Genomic DNA, 21,144 nt, shown 5'->3' with positions numbered 1-21,144 from the left:
ACAGTTATAAACTGTATGGTACAAGTCTCAGACTTCTAAGAAACTGGCATTATTGTGGCTGCGGCAGAAAAGTTTTTGGGACTGTTGCTGGTGCTGGTTCCCCTAGAGCTTGTGTAGGGATCAGATTGGTTTCATTTTTTTTTACAGAAAAGTTGGTTATTAAATACATTTTTTGGTCGTTTTTTGGTAGTTTGTTCGTTTTTTGGGGGAATCCTGTTTCCATCCGGCACACTGAATGGTGAGATGCACATTAAATTGTGCAATCGCCAATATACCATAGAAGACGAACAACACCATGAACAACAACATGAACATCCTAGTTTGGAGGAGTGGGGGCATTCAATACCCCGTACAGCTGTCAATCTTTCATGACGGCCTCCTGTGTTTACAAATTCGCAGCATGACTTGATTTCGTGACTGCTGCTATATAACTCCAGTGTACGGCTACGTTGTAAGCAGACTTCTAGTCATTCGAAGAACAGTGATTACTTTGTCCCCGTGCAAGCTAGCAGTGGCCACATCAGCCATTATGGAATGGCACGTTGCTTGAACAACAAATGAGCTGATTGTCTGACACTGCCATTCCAAAATTGCTGCGGTGACTGCTGCTAGCTAGCATGAGGATGAAAAGGACAGTATTTCAATCTTGAAGTATCAGTGTGGTAAAGGTAGAAGTTGGAGTACAGTGGCATATCCCATCCCTGCATCTAGGTACGTTTTCTGACCAATATGTTGCGCCGACGCCATAGTGTCTTAACGTAACCATGATTGCCTTCCGATCCCAGTGCAGCACAGTGTCAACAAGCGTAATAGTAGGGTTGCTATCTTCTGGAAATGTACCTAACTAATTGCTGAACTAGCCATCATTTAATCAGCCCGTCATTGAATATCATTTTAACAACACTGCTAGGTGTAATTTTGTTGGTGTGCTGGTGTGCTTTATCATTGGTGCTATTGCTACCATGATGTGTTTTATTGTACGTGTATAATATATGTTTTGTCTTATTCTCATTCAAATTCTCCTCCAATCTTTCTACCCTCCAGTGTTCAGTGGGTGCTGTGATGAACCCACTCTACCACAAAGTCCATGATGGTCTTCCAATGCCTTGCAAAGAAGGGTACTTATTGGTCGATGGGTAGAAAAATATTTTTTTCAAGCAGACATCGAATATCCCTTTGAGCCTGGTGAAGTTATCAATTACACTTTGGGTGGTGTATCAATACACCCAGTCACTAAAAAGATACAGGCATCCTTCCTAACTCAGTTGCTGGAGAGGAAGGAAACCGCTCAGGGATTTCACCATGAGGCCAATGGTGACTTTAAAACAGTTACAGAGTTGAATGGCTGTGATAGGAGAGAACTGAGGATGGATCAACAACATTGTAGTTACTCCACAATACTAACCTAAATGAAAAAGGAAGCCTGTACAGATTAAAATAATTACAAAATATATATCCTGTTTGTAATAAGGCACTAAAGTAAAACTGCACAAAATGTGGCAAAACCCAACTCTATGTCCTGAATACAACGTGTTATGTTTGGAGTACATCAAACAACACATCAGTTAGTACCACTCTTCATATTTTCAAGCATGGTGGTGTCTGCATCATGTTATGGGTATATGGGTATGCTTGTCATCGGCAAGGACTAGGGAGTTTTTTTTAGGATGGAAATAAATGGAATAGAGCTAAGCACAGGCAAAATCCTAGAGGAAAACCTGGTTTCCAACAGACACTGGGAGACAAATTCACCTTTCAGCAGGACAATGACCTAAAACACAAGGCCAAATATACATTGGAGTTTCTTACCAAGACGACATTGAATGTTCAGGGGCCTGGTTACAGTTGACTTAAATTGACTTGAATATCTATGGCTGTCTTGACAGAGCTTGAATATTGTACAATCCAGGTGTGCGACTTACCCAGAAAGACTCACAGCTGTAATCGCTACCAAAGGTGATTTTGACATGTATAGACTCAGAGGTGTGAATACTTATGTAAATCAGATTTTTCAGTGTTTTATTTCCTATAAATGAGCAAAAATGTATATTTGTTTGCTTTAGCCATGTTTTAATCCAGTCTGTAACACAACAAAATGTGGAATAAATCAAGGGGTATGAATAGATTCTGAAGGCACTGTAATTCTCCCAGGGCCCCCAGACGGCTCGTGCATCCTGACCAACGTGCTGCGTGTCTACAACCTCCCCCCAGAGATCTACAGCTACAACTGGAACCTGCTCACGGAGATGGTGAGGGCGCCACTAACTCACTACATCACTGATCTTCACTCCTGATTAGTGCTGAGAGATTAGTGCTTTTTGACGTCGGTTTCCATTTCGCTTTCAATCATTTAAAAAAAAAAACATTAAATGCATTATAAAATGATGATATTAAAATGAATTTAGAGCTTTTTAATGGAAACATATTAAACATTCAATTGCCAAAACTTTGAAAATATTCCATTGTCTCTGTCAGGTCCACATTGGGTAGACAGCAATAGAGAAATGGTTAATTACTACAAAATAGTACAATGTTTCAGTTGTGCATGTTCGTTTTTATTTGAGAACTTTGTTATTTTTCATTCCTTAGTCATCATCTCATCTCTGCTCAGGTAGTAGCAGCCAGCCAGCCTAACCATCTAACGTTGTCTCTGTGCTTCCTATCCTGTACTGTGTTTAGTCAGTACATTCTATTTAGCTAGGCCAGCCTGCCTAAGTAGGCTGCAGAGCTGTCTGACAAAGTCATTTGAATAATTCTTCAAAGTAGATACCTTGCATACCTTGAACTGTTTCTATCCTTCTTGTTGTTGTGTTGTGTACATTCCTCGCTCATTGCGGTCTATTCGGTCTTTGTGTATCTAACCTAACGTAGCAGGCGAAAAAGCATATCTGTCTCTGTCTGAGGCAGAACAAATGGGTGCAATGTATTATGGTCATTGTAGTTAATTACCACGTTTCTGGACTGATCGAGCAACATAAGCTGTCCTAGATAGAGGACTTGATCCCCCCCCCCTCTCTAATGTTCTCCCTGCCCTACAGAGGTCAGTGTTGAAGATGGCAGAGGGGAATACCATCTATGACTACTGCTGGTATCCCAAGATGAGCCCTCTGGATCCAAACTCCTGCTTGTGAGTTCAGCAGCCATCCTCTGCTACTACCACCACTCATATCAGAGATATGCCCCTTAGCATTCGCTTATAAAGAGATGTTTTATTGTCACATACTGTACATCGGATAGTTACAGGGAAATGTGTCGTTTTACAGGATCAGCCATAGTAGTATAGCGCCCCTTGGAGAAAATTAGGGTTAAGTGCCTTGCTCAAGGGCACGTTGATAGATTTTTGCACCTTATCAGCTCATGGAATCAAACCAGTGACCTTTCAGGCCCAACACTCTAACTGCTAGGCTACCTGCCACCCTATATCCTGTATCAAGGCGGTTTATAGTATGTGACCCAGTCTTTGACGGGTCCCAAAAAGTTGGACCCATTCCGAAATGGATCCGCAGACCTGTTCTGAATGGACCTGAGGCCAGTCAGACATGTTGCGAAAAGGCCCATGCTGGTTAGGATATGAGAGACCAGTTCAGCTCCGAGAGAGAAAGAAACGCTGCCAGCTCCATCAATAAACGAGTGATATTGGCCACAGATCCACAGTTAACTGCCTATAGAAATGACACAAAATAAAAACAATTTGTTACATTTCAATGTGTAGCATATTCAAAAGTGTATAGCCTGTTTTATTTATTTATTATTATTTTTTCCTGTCAGAGATTTGAGCACTAAATGCATTAGGGCGTTGCATGCATATGAGCCCACTGTATGATAATAATATTTAAAAACATTACATAAAGGAAAAGAAGCTTAGCCCTAGAGAGATGGAGAGTAGGAGGAAGATGTGCCAGCGTCATGTTCCCAACACCGGAATGCATTTCTTTATACTTATCAGGCCACTACTGCAATACAGATACAGGCGTACAGGAGGCTACTATGTACATTTTCCATCAGGATATTTTATTTTAGAAAGATAAGTATTATTTTATTGTTAGATTAAAGGAGTAACTGATAGGCCTAAAACGTTGTTCTTCACCTCAAGTTCAACCATCGGAGTCCGTTGGTGTGCTGGTGCCCACTGACTTCATAGGCCTGCAGTAGCTAAGCCTGAGATTAGCCATACCACACCAAACCTTCACAAGAGTTTCTTACTTTTGATATTCCCATTATAAAGTTAAGTCATTGTTTATAGGGAAAATATGAGCATGTTCTTATATTGAGGCATTAAATTAAGTTTTGCGTCTCGACGCCTTTGGTTTTTGCTTTTCATGGTTTAAGTGCTAGTAGCCATATAGTAGGCCTACTGGTAATTCTATTATATTGCGGAAAACACAACATTATAGTTGGAACTTAATTTGGTCAAAGAAAATGTCTCAACAGAATGAAATAAAACACTTTTTTTCCTTTTTAAAGAACTGGTTTAAACCTTCCCAAAAGTTTAGAACAGGCTAGGATAATTCAGCAATTAGGCCTACCAAACAAAGGTGAGTTTCTACTGTAGGCCTACCCAACAAATGACGACAATAGGCTAATGATATTTATTTAACAGGCCAACTTTTAACCTTCAACTAAACGCGTAGCACAAAATTTAAAAGACAGTTCGATCTTAAATTAGCGTTTTGCCTATTTAAAGAACTGTTTTGGTTTCTTAAAGAGACCTATAATGATAAACACATTTATTTTTGCATTCATTATAATTTGTTTTAAGTTGCATTAAACAATATGCACACAGTCCATTTGGCCTCACCAACTTTTCTCTCATCTCTGTCCACTACAATATTAACACTTGTCCCTGGAGACATTCCATTTGTCGGATTCTTTTCACTCTTTCTCCTCTAACTTTCCTTTTCACTTCAATGAAAAAGGCCTACATCTTCTCAGTCAACAGTAGACTAGGACAAGGCTCCTCTCTCGCTCTGTCTCTCTCCTCAGCAGCAGGTGTACGTGAGGTGAGCTGCCAGAACCAGCTATACATTTTATTGAGTTGCAATTGGCTGACACAGATAACAAGCTTGCACATACCTGAGATCTGTGGCAATTATCAGACCCGACTCCGATCCTAGACCAAAGTCAGAATTTAGGACCCGGACACGCTACGGTCCCAGGTTGGATCTCGGAATTTCAAGTCTGTTGGACACGTGAAGACTTCTACTTTGCTTTTATTGAACCCACAACCTTGGTTCCTGACTTAACTGAGCCATGCTACATTGTATGCACTGTACTGAGTTCCATATTAGACTGTTGACAGTGAAAATGGAGTCAGTGCTAGTACTTGAGCACTGTAGTTTAGTTGTTCTGCACCTAGTTGCTAATCTGTAAAATCACCATTGTCTCTCTCTTTGAGGAGTCTTGGCCTTTTCCCCTTGAACCCCAATGCTGTCTGTCTGTTTGTTTGTCCGAGACCTGTGGTGCTTTGGGTGATGACTCAACCTTTAACAGAACGAACAGAAGAACTAACAACTCCAGACGCTTTTTAAAGGGCCTCATGATTTCCAGACTTTTGGTTTTCTCCTGGCTCTCTGTGTGTGTGTGTGTGTGTGTGTGTGTGTGTGTGTGTGTGTGTGTGTGTGTGTGTGTGTGTGTGTGTTTTTTTCTAGCCGTACAAAAGCGCGGAAATTATTAAGACATTGTCTGTGCTGTGGAAAGCTGAGATCAATGGCGCCCAGCCGTTACTGTGGAGAATGCCGTTGTTACGGGCAACGCTGGTAGGGCCTACTAACGAGGCCCCCTTAACAACAGCAACCCCATCCTCCCATGGTTCCTCTCTGATCAGTGCCCAGCGTGGGCCGTGGTCAACCCCACGGAGCAAGGGAAACAACATCCCTAGATGAAAGGGAATGAGAAAATAAAAAAGGGGCATTTGTGTGTGTGTGTGTGTGTGTGTGTGTGTGTGTGTGTGTGTGTGTGTGTGTGTGTGTGTGAGAGAGAGGTGCTCACCATAGTCAATACAGGAGGATCAAACCATAAACCACATGTAAAATATCTCTCCATGGCAAGAAGAGAGGGGGAATAAGAAGAAAAGAAAGGGAGTTTAAGAGGGAGAGAGAGACGGGAGTCAAACAGGGTGGAGGATGAGAGCATAAACAACCCGAGGAGATGATTTATCTGAGGGATGAACCACTTGAGAGCTGGGCCCTGAGAGGAGCCAGGGATGAGGGGGCTAGTCGGAGCTGACACCCCATGTCAACTCTGTTACCCTTCATCTGTGTGCTTGTTCAGACAGCACAATGTTGTCTTTCCCTTTCTCTCTCTCCCCCTCTCTCTCCATCTCTTCCCCTCTCTCTCCATCTCTTCCCCTCTCTCTCCCCCTCTTCCCCTCTATCTCCATCTCTCTCCGTCTCTCCCCCTCTCTCTCCGTCTCTCCCCCTCTCTCCTCCTCTCCTCCCCGTCTCTCCTCCGTCTCTCCATCTCTCCCCCCTCTCTCCCCGTCTCGCCCCCTCTCTCTCAGTTTCTCCCCCTCTCTCTCCATCTCTCTCTCTCTCCCCTCTCTCCATCTCTCTCCCATCTCTCCCCCTCTCTCCCCCTCCATCTCTCTCCATCTCTCTCCCTCTCTCTCAATCTCTCCCCGTCTCGCCCCTCTCTCTCCATCTCTCCCCCCTCCCCTCTCTCTCCATTTCTCCCCCTTTCTCTCCATCTCCCCCTCTTCCCCTCTCTCTCCCTCTCTCTCTCCTGTCTCTCTCCCCCTCTCTCTCCATCTCTCTCCTCTCTCTCTCCATCTCTCCCCCTCTCTCTCCATCTCTCTCCATCTCTCTCCATCTCTCCATCCCCCTCTCTCTCCATCGCTCCCCGTCTCTCCCCCTCTCTCTCCATCACTCGCCCCCCCTCCTCTCCCCCTTTCTCTCCATCTCCCCTCCCCTCTCCTCTCTCTCTCCCCCTCTCTCTCCATCTCGCCCCCATCTCATCCCCCCTCTCTCCCCCTCTTCCCCTCTCTCTCCATCTCTCTCGCCCCCCCCTCTTCCCCTCTCTCTCCATCTCCTCCTCTCCCCCATCTTCCCCTCTCTCCTCCGTCTCTACCCGTCTCTCTCCTCCTCTCCCCCGTCTCTCTCCGTCTCTCCCCCCTCTCTCTCCGTCTCTCCCCCTCTCTCTCCATCTCGTCCCCTCTCTCTCCATCTCTCCCCCTCTCTCTCTCCCCCTCTCTCTCCGTCCTCTCCCCCCTCTCCATCCGCCCCCTCTCTCTCCATCTCGCCCCCTCTCTCTCCATCTCGCCCCCTCTCTCCGTCCGTTTCTCCCCTCTCTCTCCCTCTCTCTCCATCTCTCTCCATCTCTCCCCCTCTCTCTCCATCTCTCTCCATCTCTCTCCATCTCTCCCCCTCTCTCCTCTCCATCATCTCCCCCTTTCTCTCCATCTCCGCCCCCTCTCTCTCCATCTCGCCCCCCCTCTCCTCTCTCCGTCTCGCCCTCTCTCTCCATCCGCCCCTCTCTCTCCTCTCGCCCCCCCTTTCTCTCCATCTCTCCCCCTCTCTCTCCTCTCCCCTCTCTCTCCCCCTCTCTCTCCATCTCTCATCCCCTCTCTCTCCATCTCGCCCCCCCTCTCTCCATCTCTCCCCCCTCTCTCTCCGTCCATCGCCCCCTCTCTCTCCATCTCCCCCTCTCTCTCCGTCTCATCTCGCCCCCTCTCTCTCCATCCCCTCTCTCTCCATCTCTCCCCCTCTCTCTCCGTCTCGCCCCCTCTCTCTCCATCTCGCCCCCTCTCTCTCCATCTCGCCCCCTCTCTCTCCATCTCGCCCCCTCTCTCCCCCTCTCTCTCCATCTCGCCCCCTCTCTCTCCATCTCTCCTCCCCGTCTCTCTCTCCATCTCTCCTCTCGCCCCCTCCTCTCTCTCCGTCTCGCCCCCTCTCTCTCCATCTCGCCCCCTCTCTCTCCATCTCTCTCCCCCTCTCTCTCCGTCTCCCCCCCTCTCTCTCCGTCTCGCCCCCTCTCTCTCCATCTCGCTCCATCTCACCCCCTCTCTCTGTCAACAGCCATGTGCTGTACTCTCCTGTAGAGAGTGTAGAATAGTTGCCGGTGTTCCTCCTTTGTATTGTTTTCTGGGCCGGCGTCCAGGCTAGCTGTGGTGTACCATTATAATGGGGTGATTCCCAACAGCCAGAACAAAGACACAGTGCCATAACAGCACTGAGCCGCCCAGGTTCATTTCCTCTTGGCTTTGGCTAATTGAGCTTCAGTTCAAACAGTGATGTTTCGGCGTTTGGTTTGTTAGGTTCGCTGTTTGGCAGTGGCCCCCCGCAATTATGTAAGTTGAAAAGCCAAAGCCATGCGGCATGTCTGTTGATGGATCGTTTTTGTCCATTATAAACCCCAATGTGACAACAAACTGCTATTGTTTTTGAATAGATAGAGGGGAGGAATGATATTAAAAGTGAAATGGCCTCAGTGGGGTGTTTCACTGATGAGGCCAGATGATTCTGGCACAAAGCAGTGTCAGTGTGTGTCTGTCAGTTATTTTTCAACGGAGATGAAATGAGTGTGTGTACAGTACTGCTCTTCCTGTTGTCACCACCACTCTCCATCCTTTTCTCTCCTTTCTAACATCCTTCCTTTTCATTCCTGTCTTTCCATTCCTTTCCTTTCTCCTTCCATCGTTCTCTTCCTTCTCTATCCTCCCTCGCATCATATTCCATCCTTCTTCCCTCCGACTCTCACCACCGCTGTCTCTCCACCAGCCGGCAGCAGTCGTGATAACCCGGTCCATATCTGGGACGCGTTCAACGGGGACCTGCGAGCCAACTTCAGACCCTACAACCATCTGGATGAGCTGACCACAGCCCACTCCCTCCAGACGGATCACAGCTCTACTGCGGCTTCGACAAGACTGTCAGGGTGTTTTACACAGAAAGGCCTGGACGGGACTGTGAGAAGAGGCCCACTATAGGTGTGGAGTAGAGTCCAGTAGCAACAAACAATACTGGGTACATCTTTATTTGGGGAGATCCCTTACAGAGGGTTTATAGAAGTGCTATTAAATCTCAACTAACTGTCCCCTAACCCTATTCTTAACCCTAACCCGATTCTATAGATGCTGAGTGTGTTCCCTCTCCTCACCAGTGAAGAAGCAGTGTCAGAGTGGCATCATCTCCTGCCTGGCGTTCAGCCCGTGCCAGTCTGTGTACGCCTGTGGCTCCTTCTCCCGCACCGCAGGCCTCTACTCCTGCCAGGACGGCTCTCTGCTGGTTCTGCTGCCACCCAGGCACCACGGGGGCATCACACACCTTGCCTTCTCACCCGACGGACACTACCTGTACACTGGCGGGCCCAAGGTAGGACACCACAAAGAGAGACACGGGCCTCAAAAAGCTGTCCGTCTTGTTTTAAAAATGGACCCACTGCTCACAGAGAGAGATTGGAGAAGAGGAACATAGTGTCACATTGGAGAACGTGGTGTTTCTCCACATGCAAACACATGCCCACATTCATGACCAGTGTTATTGTTGCTCTTGTATGTGTCGAGGTGTTTCTGAATGATGATTGTGTGTAGGACCCAGAGATTCTGTGCTGGGATCTGAGAGACCCGGGCAAGGTTCTGTTCTCTCTGAAGAGGAAAGTAGCCACCAACCAACGTATGTACTTTGACCTGGATCCGTAAGTAAACCGGTTCCTTCTCGATAGACTGTGCTAGACTGGGGTGTCCCAAAAGCACAAGGTTTCTTCACTCCACTCTTTTCATTTGATGCTGATTGCTGCCCCCGTGTCTCTGTAGGTCTGCCCGGTACCTGTTGAGTGGCGACACAGGTGGGGTGGTGTCAGTGTGGGACACCCTCACAGCCCCCCCAAGTGTATTTTAGTCATTTGCCACTTTCTGATATTTAACTACATTTCTTTCTCTCTCACCCCCCTCTCCCTCCCCCAGTGTCCACCCCTTCATGCCGTTGCTGGTGTCAACCAGCAGGCAGCGCAGGTTCCTCGACCCGGGGGACAGTAGCGACGGAGACTCCTTCGACTCGGGTTCAGAGGGTGATATTGTGATATCACCAACCCCAGAGGTCAGACAGGACAACGCCCTGACTCTGTGTTGGGTCGGACCACTCAGCCCAGCCAGCGAGGAGGGGCAGGAGGAACCAGCACCAATGTTGGTGATTGATTGATTGATGGTGGAGTAGCCCAACTCAAACCCCTCTCCTCAGGACTGAACCAAATGTAACTTCAAACTGCCACTGAGTAAAGTTTACTACAATATTGGAAGTACTTTTTCTGTTGAGTATGCAAACCAGTGTGTTGAGTCCCTTGGATTCAGTGAACAACAGTTTCCCCGGTCTCGAAGCCAAGGTACAAACTATGGTGAATGCTAACATGTTATTAGGAATTTTTGGTAACATGCTACTATGCTAACTGAGTTCTTCCCCATTTCAAACTACATGTAATTGTAAAACCACAGCAGCCAGACCAGGCCCACTGTGTTGGAGGAGCACAGTGTACATTGTGTTGTCTACTTTCCACTCGTGTTTCTCCATGGGACTGTTCCGTTGTTTACCTTGTTAGTCTGTATAGCCTGGTCCCAGATATCTCGGTGTTGTTTTATGGCCATTGTTTAGCATTTCAATCAAACAGGTCTGGGATCAGGCTATTGTCTATAGTCCTGCCCAGAATAACCTAATGCTGCTAGTTTAAGTGCAATTCAGAGCTTTGATTTGTGAATATTATTTTATTGTTCTAAGTGCCGAGGTGTCGCTATACGTGCGTCAGTAAATGTATATTTTTCTATAGCCATGATGAATATTTAGTTTCTGAATGTATTAAAATCGGTAAGCAGTTGGCATAATTGCTGTAACCACAAACAAATGGATACTGCAAACGTCTTTTTATAGTGCAATGTCCGTGAGAGATGACACGTCAACATTGTTCCTTTTATTTTATTTTCCCAGCGATTCAACATGACGCTCAGTAGAGGATTTACTGCGCACGGCCGATGTTCCTGTACTGTCTTAGTCCTGTGATTTCTTGTGGCAGTGTGGATGAAATGATCAACAATATTTGTATATGTAGAACGCCTGCTATGCTGCTTTTGTGTTGTAGCACAACTTATGTTTGTATAGGTTAATTTGATTAATATATATATATTAAAGTTAACCATTGCATGTTGCTGTCTTGTTCGTCTGCAAGTTTAGGAAGAGGCCACTAGAGGGCAAACGAACTCTTACGGGTGGATTTGCTGTCTGTCCAAGAATTGGATTGAATAAGGTTCTGTTCACTCAACCAGTCTCATTATGGTTCCTTTTCTTCTGCCAGTATTTTGTTGAATTAATGTGTCATATTTTATATATAATATTTTGTATTTATTTTTCTTCATAGTTATTTAATATAAGCTATTTTGGCAAAGTGAGAAGACTATGTAGATTTTACATTTCTGAAAAATATCTTAGTCAAATGCCTTTCGAGCATACCCTCATTACAAATGCGCACTGTAAAACCGCGGGTATAAAACCCCGGGTATAAATAGAGCGAAGTGCCAGGTTGAAGAGCCGCACCTTTTTGTTGTTGTGCGCGTTGCTAAGCGACCGTTTTAGAATAAGGGACGAGCCTAGTGAGAGAAGTGGGGTGCGAGACAGAAAGAGAGTGTGAAACAGAAAGGGTGAGCGGGCGTTAGTGCAGAAAGAGAGGAGTGAATCAGTGGTGTGGTCTTCAGTGTCAACAGTGAGTATTCCAGTAGCAGTCAAACAGTGAGTAGGGAGGCTATGTTCATCTATCCAGCCAAAGGTAGGGAATAAGAAGGGGGTCATCTATCCAGTCTAAGGGGTCTGTGCTCTTGTTCGTGGGGTAGGAGCATGTCTGACATGGGGCCTCTACAGAGGATGCTGAACCGGACCAGCCTCTCCACACAGAGGCTCCTCCACACACACATCCTGGGTGAGACTCAAACGCAACGCTCAACTAACAACACAGTATAAAATGGGCTACTTCAGTTCCTGAATGACACGTATTGTCATTTGACACGTATTGTTCCTCTCACTTTCTTGATTTCTTTCACTTTCTCTCACTTCAAGGCAACCTCCATAAAAATAGTGCAAACAATGAGGGACATTTTCTACCTTCATGCCATGACACTTTTGTTAGTGTATTTGCTTGAGTGCAGTCAGTTTGTTATTTGCAAATGCACAGAGGCTTTGGTTGCCTGCCTCCACAGTCTATAGTCAGAAACCCTTGTCGTCCAAGTGGGGAATATCAGGCAAGTAGCAACGTAAAGTGAACTGGCATTTTGACGTTGAGAAAGAAAGTTGAAAACAATTATTCAAATGGCCGCCCTCTGTTGGAGCATCTAATCCTAGGTAGAAAGTACTCAGAGAACACACACATCACACACCCATACACTTCAGTTTGACACAGGGTAATTCTACATGGAGAAAGAGGTTTATGCATATCTGGAGGTGGAATTGTAAATGTATGGTGTTTCTCTCTCATTGCTCTGCTCCTCTCTTTAAGGAGAGGGGCAATGGAGGGAATAGATTTTCTGTCACTGAGGACTTGTGACATTGATGTCATATTTAAAAGTAATTTTCCACAGATTTAGAATATCCAAGTTTGATTCAATGGCAGGGGTGGGATATATGGTCCTGGAGGGTTTGTAATGTTATAACAGGCTTGGTGTGTTAATGCTGGGCTGGAACAACACCCTGCACTAACAGTGGCCCTGCAGGACCGGAGTTGTCGGACCTTGTTCTATAGGAGTACTGAGACTGCTGTTGGTTATTGGTCCTAACAGGTCTGGGAGAGTATTTTCTCCCTCCGTCCACCTCTACAAGCACCAGCCAGGACCCAGGGCCATCCTCTTTCTCCCCCCACTCCGAGCAGCCAGAGGTGGGGGCCACACAGTCCCCCTGGATGGCAGTATTTCTGCAGAGGGCAGAGGAGGATAAAGAGAAGTCACTGAAACAACAGGAAGAGGTGAAACGCACACTAAGACACCATGGTTGAAAAATAAATATTTCAATGGTCAAGTCATCTTTGCACAGCACATTTCATAGCTCCTCAATGCCATTTTTCATCTACCTAAATGTTCTCTTGTCTCTCTTTCTTCCATGTCCAATGCTTTAGATGTGATTGATGTACACATTTCCCCTTGCTTACACTGAAGGTGAGGGTAATTGGCACTTGTTAGCTCTATATCCTGCTATACACACACTGTGAGAATCCAGGAAAAGATGACACACACAAGGTTTCTCTCTCATCAGCACTCCTCTGACCTCACCTCATTCAATCCAGATGTGTTGGATATCCCTGTGAAACACCCACCTTGATTAACATACCGTAGAGATGTAAGGTATCACTATAAACCACACATTAAACTATACATCATACACTAACTCAGACCAGGATTCCACTGCTCCAGATTTGAATTTCCAATATGTTCTCATACATAAAGAATAAGTAATTCAGCATGCTTCGCTTCATCTCTCCCTCCCTCCCTCCCTCCCTCCCTCCCTCCCTCCCTCCCTCCCTCCCTCCCTCCCTCCCTCCCTCCCTCCCTCCCTACCTCCCTCCCTGACTCCCTCCCCTCCCTCCCTCTGCCTCAGTCTCTCCCCATCTCCCCCTCTCTCCCCAAATTCCCCCTCCCTCTCTACCCATCTCCCCCTCCCTCGCTCTCCACTCCCTGCTCTCTCTATTCCATCTAGCAATATATAGTTATGATAAACAGGGCCTTTTGAAGTGGCTGTGGAGTCTCCTGTATGCAGGTGAGGCCTGGCATATAGGACCTATGGCTGAAAGTTTAGAGGCCCTAGCTGGAGTAATGGATTCTATAATTGCACTTTAGGGAAAGGTACAGCAGCCAACCCTAAGATCACACTCTTCCTCACCAGCCCTGAGGCGTACTACCACAAACCACTGAGCACAGTGCCAATTCTGACCACCTTCAGTCTCTCTTTATTTCACTCCCTCTCTCCATCCATCCATCCCTCTTTCCAATCCTCCCTTCATCCCTTCTTCCTTTCATCTTTCTTTCCCTCCCTCACTCCATTCCTCCTTACCTTCCTTTTGACCACCATCGCTTTATATTTCCCTCCCTTATTCTCTCTCTCCCTCTCTCCCTTATTCCCTCCCAAGTGTCTGCAGGTGTGCTTCAAAGAGGCCTTATTGGCAAGGGAGAGGCTGGAGGCCGAGCAGAGGCAGGGGGAGCGGGTAGAGCAGCAGGCCCAGTTTGCGGAGCGCTGTGTGGGGCTGCGGGAGGAGATCGAGAGGGAGATGAGGCTGGCGGTGGAGGAGACCTGCGGAAGGATGAGGGCTGAGATGCAGAGAGAGGTGGAAGAGGAGAGACAGAGAGAAGTAGAGGCCATGGAGGCAAAAGTACAGGTGGGGGATATCAAAAAGTGTGTGTGTGTGTGTGGACGTGTTTATCTATTCTTGTGGGGACCAGAAGTCAACACGAGTAGTAAACAAACAAACATTGGACCAGCTGGGGAAATGTCGTGTTAGTCCCCACGAGGTCAAATGCTATTTCTAGGGGGTTAGAATTAGGGTTAGAATTACATTAAGGGTCAGGAGCTAGGATTAGTTTTAGGGTGAGGAGCTAGGGCTAAGGTTAGGTTAGGTTAGGTTTTTGGTTTAGGGTAAGTGAACGGGTTAGATTTAGGGGTTAGGGAAAATACGATTTTGAATGGGACTGAAATGTGTGTCCCCACAAGCTTAGCTGTGTGTGTGTGTGTGTGTGTGTGTGTGTGTGTGTGTGTGTGTGTGTGTGTGTGTGTGTGTGTGTGTGTGTGTGTGTGTGTGTGTGTGTGTACACTACAGCTTGTAATATTTCACTCCAATTCAATTTCAATTCAAGGGGCTTTATTGTCATAGGAAACACATGTTAACATTTCCAAAACAAGTGGAGTAGATAATATACATAAGTGAAATAAGAAACAAGAAAAATGTACAGTAAACATTACACTCATAAAGTTACAAAATAAGATATTTTATTATGTCTATATACAGTGTTGTAATGATGTACAAATGGTTAAAGTACAAAAGGGAAAATAAATAAACATAAATATGGGTTGTATTTACAATGGTGTTTGTTCTTCACTGGTTGCCCTTTTCTTGTGGCAACAGGTCACAAATCTTGCTGCTGTGATGGCACACTGGTATTTCACCCAGTAGATATGAGAGTTTATCAAAATTTGTTTTCAAATTCTTTGTGGATCTGTATAATCTGAGGGAAATATGTGTCTCTAATATGGTCATACATTTGGCAGGAGGTTAGGAAGTGCATCTCAGTTTCCACCTAATTTTGTGGACAGTGTGCACATAGGCAGACCTGGCTCTCAAGAGAAGACCGGCTATGGCGGCCTTTCTCAATAGCAAGGCTATGCTCACTGAGTCTGTACATAGTCAAAGCTTTCCTTAAGATTGGGTCAGTCACAGTGGTCAGGTATTCTGCCACTAGATACTCTCTGTTTAGGGCCAAATAGCATTCTAGCTTACTCAGTTTTGTTTGTTAATTCTTTCCAACGTGTCAAGTAATTATCTTTTTGTTTTCTCATGATTTGGTTGGGTCTAATTGTGTTGTTGTCCTGGGCCGCTGTGGGGTCTGTTTGTGAACAGAGCCCCAGGACCAGCTTGCTTAGGGGACTCTTCTCCAGGTTCATATCTCTGTAGGAGATGGCTTTGTTATGGAAGGTTTGGGAATCGCTTCCTTTTAGGTGGTTGTAGAATTTAACAGCTCTTTTCTAGATTTAGATAATTAGCGGGTATTGGCCTAGTTCTGCTCTGCATGCATTGTTTGGTGTTTTACGTTGTACACAGAGGATATTTTTTGCAGAATTCTGCATGCAGTCTCTCTCTCTTTCTTTTTCAGGAGAATGTGAAGAGGCTTGTTCGGGAAACAGAGGTGTGTGTGCGACAGCAGTGTGAAAGAGAGGCACAGAAGGACCTACAGATTCTCCAGGACAGACATACTGTGGAACTCGCTCTAATGCAAAGCCGGCAAGAATGTCTACACATGCACACACACAATGTGCATGGGACTCACTAACGCTGAGCCATTCCTCCTCCTCCTTCATCCCTATCTCTCCATCGCTCTGCTCTGCATTCCCTGTATGCATTCCTCTCCCTCCTGCATACCTGCCTACATGACTACTTCTCTGTCATTCTCCATAGTGTGTATGCCCTTGCATGCCCTCTCTTCACACATTGTGTATGTGTGGCAGTGGAGGCTGCGGAGGGGAGGACGGCTCATAATAATGGCTGGAATGGAACAAATGGAATGGCATCAAACACATGGAAACCTTGTGTTTGATGTTGTTGATACCTTTCCACTCATTCTGCTCCAGTCGTTGTCATGAGCCTGTTCTCCCCAATTTAGGTACCACCAACCTCCTGTGATGTCTATTATTGTGTGTTTCTCATGCCTTGGTAATATGAAGGTGTGTGTGTATGCGTGCCGTTGTGTGTCATGCCTTGGTAATATGAATGTGTGTGTATGCGTGCCGTTGTGTGTCATGCCTTGGTAATATAAATGTGTGTGTGTATGCGTGCCGTTGTGTGTCATGCCTTGGTAATATAAATGTGTGTGTGTATGCGTGCCGTTGTGTGTCATGCCTTGGTAATATAAATGTGTGTGTGTATGCGTGCCGTTGTGTGTCATGCCTTGGTAATATAAATGTGTGTGTGTATGCGTGCCGTTGTGTGTCATGCCTTGGTAATATAAATGTGTGTGTGTATGCGTGCCGTTGTGTGTCATGCCTTGGTAATATAAATGTGTGTGTGTATGCGTGCCGTTGTGTGTCATGCCTTGGTAATATAAATGTGTGTGTGTATGCGTGCCGTTGTGTGTCATGCCTTGGTAATATAAATGTGTGTGTGTATGCGTGCCGTTGTGTGTCATGCCTTGGTAATATAAATGTGTGTGTGTATGCGTGCCGTTGTGTGTCATGCCTTGCGGTGTTTGTCTGCGTCATGTTTTGCAATGTGTGTATGTGTGTCCATGTTTTTGGCAATGTATCTCTCTCTCTCTCTGTGTGTGTGTGTGTGTACTCCCTCTCATGTGTTTTGGCCTTGTCTCCTTCCCTCCCTGTCTGTCTCTGTGTGTGGTGTTAGGTACAGGCAGCTGGAGCAGGGTCTGGCCAGAGTCACAGGGGAGAGGATGAGATATGAGACAGAGTTTAAGGTCAGCACACTTAATGAGGTCATCATGAATAAATGAACACCACTAAACTACCACCCACATCCACAATGGGCCACATGAGCAAGCTGCAGTCCTCTCTCTCTCACACACTTTCCCCTCTCTCCATCCATAACATGCACATGTGAACTCCAGCCATCCTACCCTCTCTCTCTCTGAGCCGGAGCAGAAGCCTTGTGTTCGGTGCCAGCTCATCCCCTGACTTTTGTTTTGTGTCAAACATTTTGTCTCTTTGCCCTTTGTTTGTGACCACATCCACTATGTTCATTTTGGGTTGTATTTGTGAATCTCAAGCCATCCATTCTCTCATTAGATCTCCCTACTTTTTCTCAGTTTGGCCTTCTCATATAAAATATAAAACCATAGATTTGAACACCCACCGTCTCTTTTTCATCATCTCTCTCTCTCTCCCGCTACCATTCACTCTCAACGCTCTCTCTATCCCTCCGTCTCTTTCTACCACTCTTTCCGTCTCCCGTTCTCTCTCTCTGTCAGAGGTTACAGTGTAGTTACAGACAGTTTGTGGATCTGACAGAGTCCTCCCTCCACTCTGACTACCTGCTGAAGCTCCGTCGCCTGGGCAGAGAACCTGGCTATACAGACGTGGCGGTCCAGACGGATGATGTCATCAACACACAACACTTTACCTGATGATGCACAGACATCTTGCTACCTACAGCTACAACATTGCTGTTGCCTGGTGTGCACAGATCTAGGATCCGATTATTATTCCCCATCCTGATATTAACTATTATGTGGAAGAATTCAACACTGACATTAGATCAATGTTTAGGAGCAACTTCACCCAACTCCTTACCAGTTGAACTCACAGATGCCTCTCTGGTCTGCCATCATCAGGAATGTGTCCATATTGGGCATGAAGGTCACATGTATTCGGCAATAAACTGATAACATTTGAATATGTGGTCTTATCATCTTAGTTTAATCTGTTCGGAGAATGTATACAAGCTTATTTCAGAACCAAGAAATTAGCATACATTTTGTTAGATCATGTTCATATTGTCATCCAGGCTGTATCACAACCGGACCTGATTGGGAGTCCCATAGGGCGGCGCATAATTGGCCCAGCGTCGTCCGGGTTTGGCCTGGTTTAGGCCGTCATTGTAAATAAACATTTGTCCTTAACTGACTTGCCTAGTTGCCATGTAATTCCACAGTAATGTCATGCAGGACATGACATGCAGTTACATATCTAACCACCGGGCGACAGTGCAGGCAAGGTTTTGGTCCCTACTTGACAGTCAGATGGCATGTAGCCCCGTCTGTTCTCTTGGCGAGTAGGGCCCCACTGTAAACAATAGTGTGCGGCCACCGAGGTGCCTGTCGCCCGCAGTGCTCTGCACATCGTCAAATCAAACGGCTCTTTCAACTGTTAGTATTGGAAGTTATTGCTTAGGCTATAATTTTTCAACAATGTCAAAGCAAAGAGAGTGAAAAATATGGGTGGGAATCTGGGGAATGACCAGGGTCAGAGGCCTTGGGACACTTGTCCGAATTAGAATCACATTCACCTAACATAATACATTTCTGAACACATTTTCCGAATTTGGCTGTCAATGAACAGTTATTATACAATAATAATTAGAGAGAGACCTGTCATTTTCTCTCATAAAATCCCAAATAGGCTATGTCTAGAATAGGCTACCACTTTGTGAACCAGAAGAAATACACACTGGGGGCGCTCGAGACCTTTCACCAATCTTTAACAAATTGTCTCACCAAGGAATCGCAGCATTTGTCGTGCATGATGGTCAGTGTGAGCGACTGTTTGCTGGAGTATGCGAACAGATGAAGCAGAGAAAGGGGAATCTTTCTTTGAAAGAGGCAGAAAAGACCGACCGAAAGGAGAGACTGAGTCCGAGTTTGCCCTGCGTGTCTCGGCTCGGGGTCCAGAGCGGCTGCCACCCCCCACAAGGAGAGGGGAAGGAGGCTGATATATACATTGAGTGAAACCGACTCGACCCCCCCCAAAAAAAAAAAAAAAAAAAACGAAAGGAGTTTTCCGCTCCTTTAGTTCGCCTGCCAGTCGGGAGATGGGTCTTTTTTTTCATTCGAGCATACACCTCCCATTTGCCCTCCCCTTTTCCCAAACAAGCAGGCAGTCTGTCAATGCGCTCCGAGCGTTAGGCAAGTCAAACGAGTGGGAATTTGAACTAGTGAGACGGGGGAGATAGGCTATCGAATGGAAAACATTGACGGAGAAGGGAAGCTATCTATATTCCAAATGACTCGCCACGCCAGACCGGCTAGTCTATAACATAAGGATATAGCCTATGTTAAACGTCTATTTATTATTCCAAGTGTTATTTTCTTCATATTCCTCTGGTTAGTTGAAAGTTGAATAGGCTGGAGATGTTCTAGTCTTCAGTTATCTTTCTAGTCAAGTGTTTTTATTTGTTCTGTGATAAGTTGGTTCTTGGATGTCAACATTAACCGAGGTTTATTCGCCAGTCGCATTTACAAATCATTTGGGATAGGATCTCGGATTTACTAATTGGAAGAGAAGAGAAAGAACAAGGAGTGAGCGGGGACCAGACCGCGCAATGACAAATCCACAGAGCAGCAAGCATCAACGCGTCCTTATGGGGATGGAGCTTCTGTTCTAAACGGGAGAAAATCCTCTTCCATTTTTAAACACAACATTAGCGCTTCTATCTCGATTTTAAAAAAGCAAAGTACCCTTTCTATATTGCTGGAAAATCCGTTTAAAAAAAGAAGGAATGGGAGAGAAGCCCAACAGAATCGGCGCAGACAACAAGGGAACATTGTTTGGGAAAAACAATTATAGCTAAGACCAACACGCAACATAAATACCACTAGAATTCTTTTAACGGGATTTCTTTTTGAGTAAGAAGGGAAGTTGTGCACGGGCCAGTGGACATCGCATTGAGGAGAAAAAATAGGGACTAATGACAAAATAATCAGAAAGTCATGGGATTTGCATAGTATTTCTCCTGGACACGCACAGACAATATTCTCGATTTACGCAGGACGCAGCCTATATTGTCGTCCAGCTGTCACGGATAGAGCAACTTTTATCTGTCATAGTTCAGTGTCAATTACGCATTTTCTCTTCTATTTTCAGTTTATATCCAGGCGGTTGCCCAAGGCACGATATCTCATATTCACGCATTGAGTGACTCACCTATAGCCTTCACGGCTATAGTCTTTGTTTTGAAAGTCCCCCATCTCCATCCTCATAGAAAATATCACATGTATTTTGAAATGGGGGTAAATAATCGGGTTAGTGTGGTTGCAATGGCGCATCTGAGAAGTGGGAGTAGACTGGGTTTTCTGCTGATAATCTTAATGGATTTACTGGGGACGGCGGCGAGCAACATGGAGCCTATCTACTGGAATTCATTGAACAAAAGGTAAGAGTGGAAAGTAAAGCCTTGCGGTGCAGCCTATGTGATGTTTACCTTCTAGTCTTTTGTAAACGATAATTACAGACCTCTCTTTATTATGTGGACATTTAAAGCTCTCAACGAAGTTTGGAGAAGGGTGTGCAATAACTCCAGGCCTATACAACTGTAGCTCTCTCTCTCTCTCTCTCTTTTTTCTGTCTCTCTCTCTCTCTCGTTATCTAAGGCTAAAGAAGTTATGTGCTTTTATGTGACTCAGGCTCGTAAATGCCAGTTTTGTATTGTGTGTGTGTGTTGAGGGATTTTACGACAGCATTTCGAAAACGATTTTCCCTTTCGAGGCATGAAATTCGTTTCCCTCATCATAGAGCAGTGTTTCCTGAACTCCTGGTGCCCCAATAGCGTTCATGTTTTGGTTATTGCCCGAGCACTACACAGCTGATTCAAATCATCAAAGCTTGATGATGAGTTTATTCTAATCAGCTGTGTAGTGGTAGGGTGAAAACCAAAAGGTGCACCCAGGGAGGGCCCCAGGACCAAGTTTGGGAAACAGTGATCAAGCCTATCTATTGCAATCAGGCATTGAAATCAAAATTCTGTGTCAATTATCTA

General features: G+C 45.7%; 4 protein-coding genes across 5 annotated transcripts in view; all 4 read left to right on the top strand.

The window, feature by feature from the left end:
- The first annotated feature begins 724 nt into the window (after window positions 1-724).
- Window positions 725-9,236, top strand: LOC112235271 (telomerase Cajal body protein 1-like). The gene is made up of 5 exons (XM_024403691.2): window positions 725-1,118; window positions 2,152-2,249; window positions 3,039-3,127; window positions 8,715-8,923; window positions 9,097-9,236. Exons 1-4 carry the CDS (start codon window positions 1,088-1,090, stop codon window positions 8,728-8,730), a joined length of 234 nt encoding a protein of 77 aa, XP_024259459.1. The 5' UTR covers window positions 725-1,087; the 3' UTR covers window positions 8,731-8,923; window positions 9,097-9,236.
- LOC121847584 (telomerase Cajal body protein 1-like) lies at window positions 8,802-11,112 on the top strand. Its single transcript, XM_042329346.1, has 4 exons — window positions 8,802-8,805; window positions 9,097-9,308; window positions 9,527-9,630; window positions 9,899-11,112. Exons 1-4 carry the CDS (start codon window positions 8,802-8,804, stop codon window positions 10,131-10,133), a joined length of 555 nt encoding a protein of 184 aa, XP_042185280.1. The 3' UTR covers window positions 10,134-11,112.
- Window positions 11,113-11,506: 394 nt separating this feature from the next.
- On the top strand, window positions 11,507-18,238 carry si:dkey-111f13.5. Of its 2 annotated transcripts, XM_024403690.2 has the most exons (7): window positions 11,507-11,679; window positions 11,807-11,892; window positions 12,746-12,927; window positions 14,086-14,331; window positions 15,821-15,948; window positions 17,062-17,131; window positions 17,642-18,238. In XM_024403690.2, the coding sequence occupies exons 2-7, from the start codon at window positions 11,811-11,813 to the stop codon at window positions 17,795-17,797; spliced, it is 864 nt and encodes a 287-aa protein (XP_024259458.1). In that variant the 5' UTR covers window positions 11,507-11,679; window positions 11,807-11,810; the 3' UTR covers window positions 17,798-18,238. The 2 variants fall into 2 exon arrangements, with proteins under 2 accessions (XP_024259458.1, XP_024259457.1); XM_024403689.2 differs by having other exon boundaries at window positions 11,509-11,892.
- A 1,019-nt stretch (window positions 18,239-19,257) lies between these two features.
- Window positions 19,258-21,144, top strand: part of LOC112237824 (ephrin-B2) — a 110,356-nt gene continuing 108,469 nt past the window's right edge. Inside the window, exon 1 of the mRNA XM_042328294.1 lies at window positions 19,258-20,541. Coding sequence (XP_042184228.1) covers window positions 20,381-20,541 — 161 coding nt within the window. The 5' untranslated portion in view covers window positions 19,258-20,380. The remainder of the gene's footprint in view (window positions 20,542-21,144) is intronic.

The sequence above is a fragment of the Oncorhynchus tshawytscha genome, linkage group LG10 (assembly GCF_018296145.1).
Source record: "Oncorhynchus tshawytscha isolate Ot180627B linkage group LG10, Otsh_v2.0, whole genome shotgun sequence".
Taxonomy (NCBI): Eukaryota; Metazoa; Chordata; class Actinopteri; order Salmoniformes; family Salmonidae; genus Oncorhynchus; species Oncorhynchus tshawytscha.
Note: the sequence above shows the minus strand (reverse complement) of the source record. Positions and strands in the feature narration are given on the sequence as shown.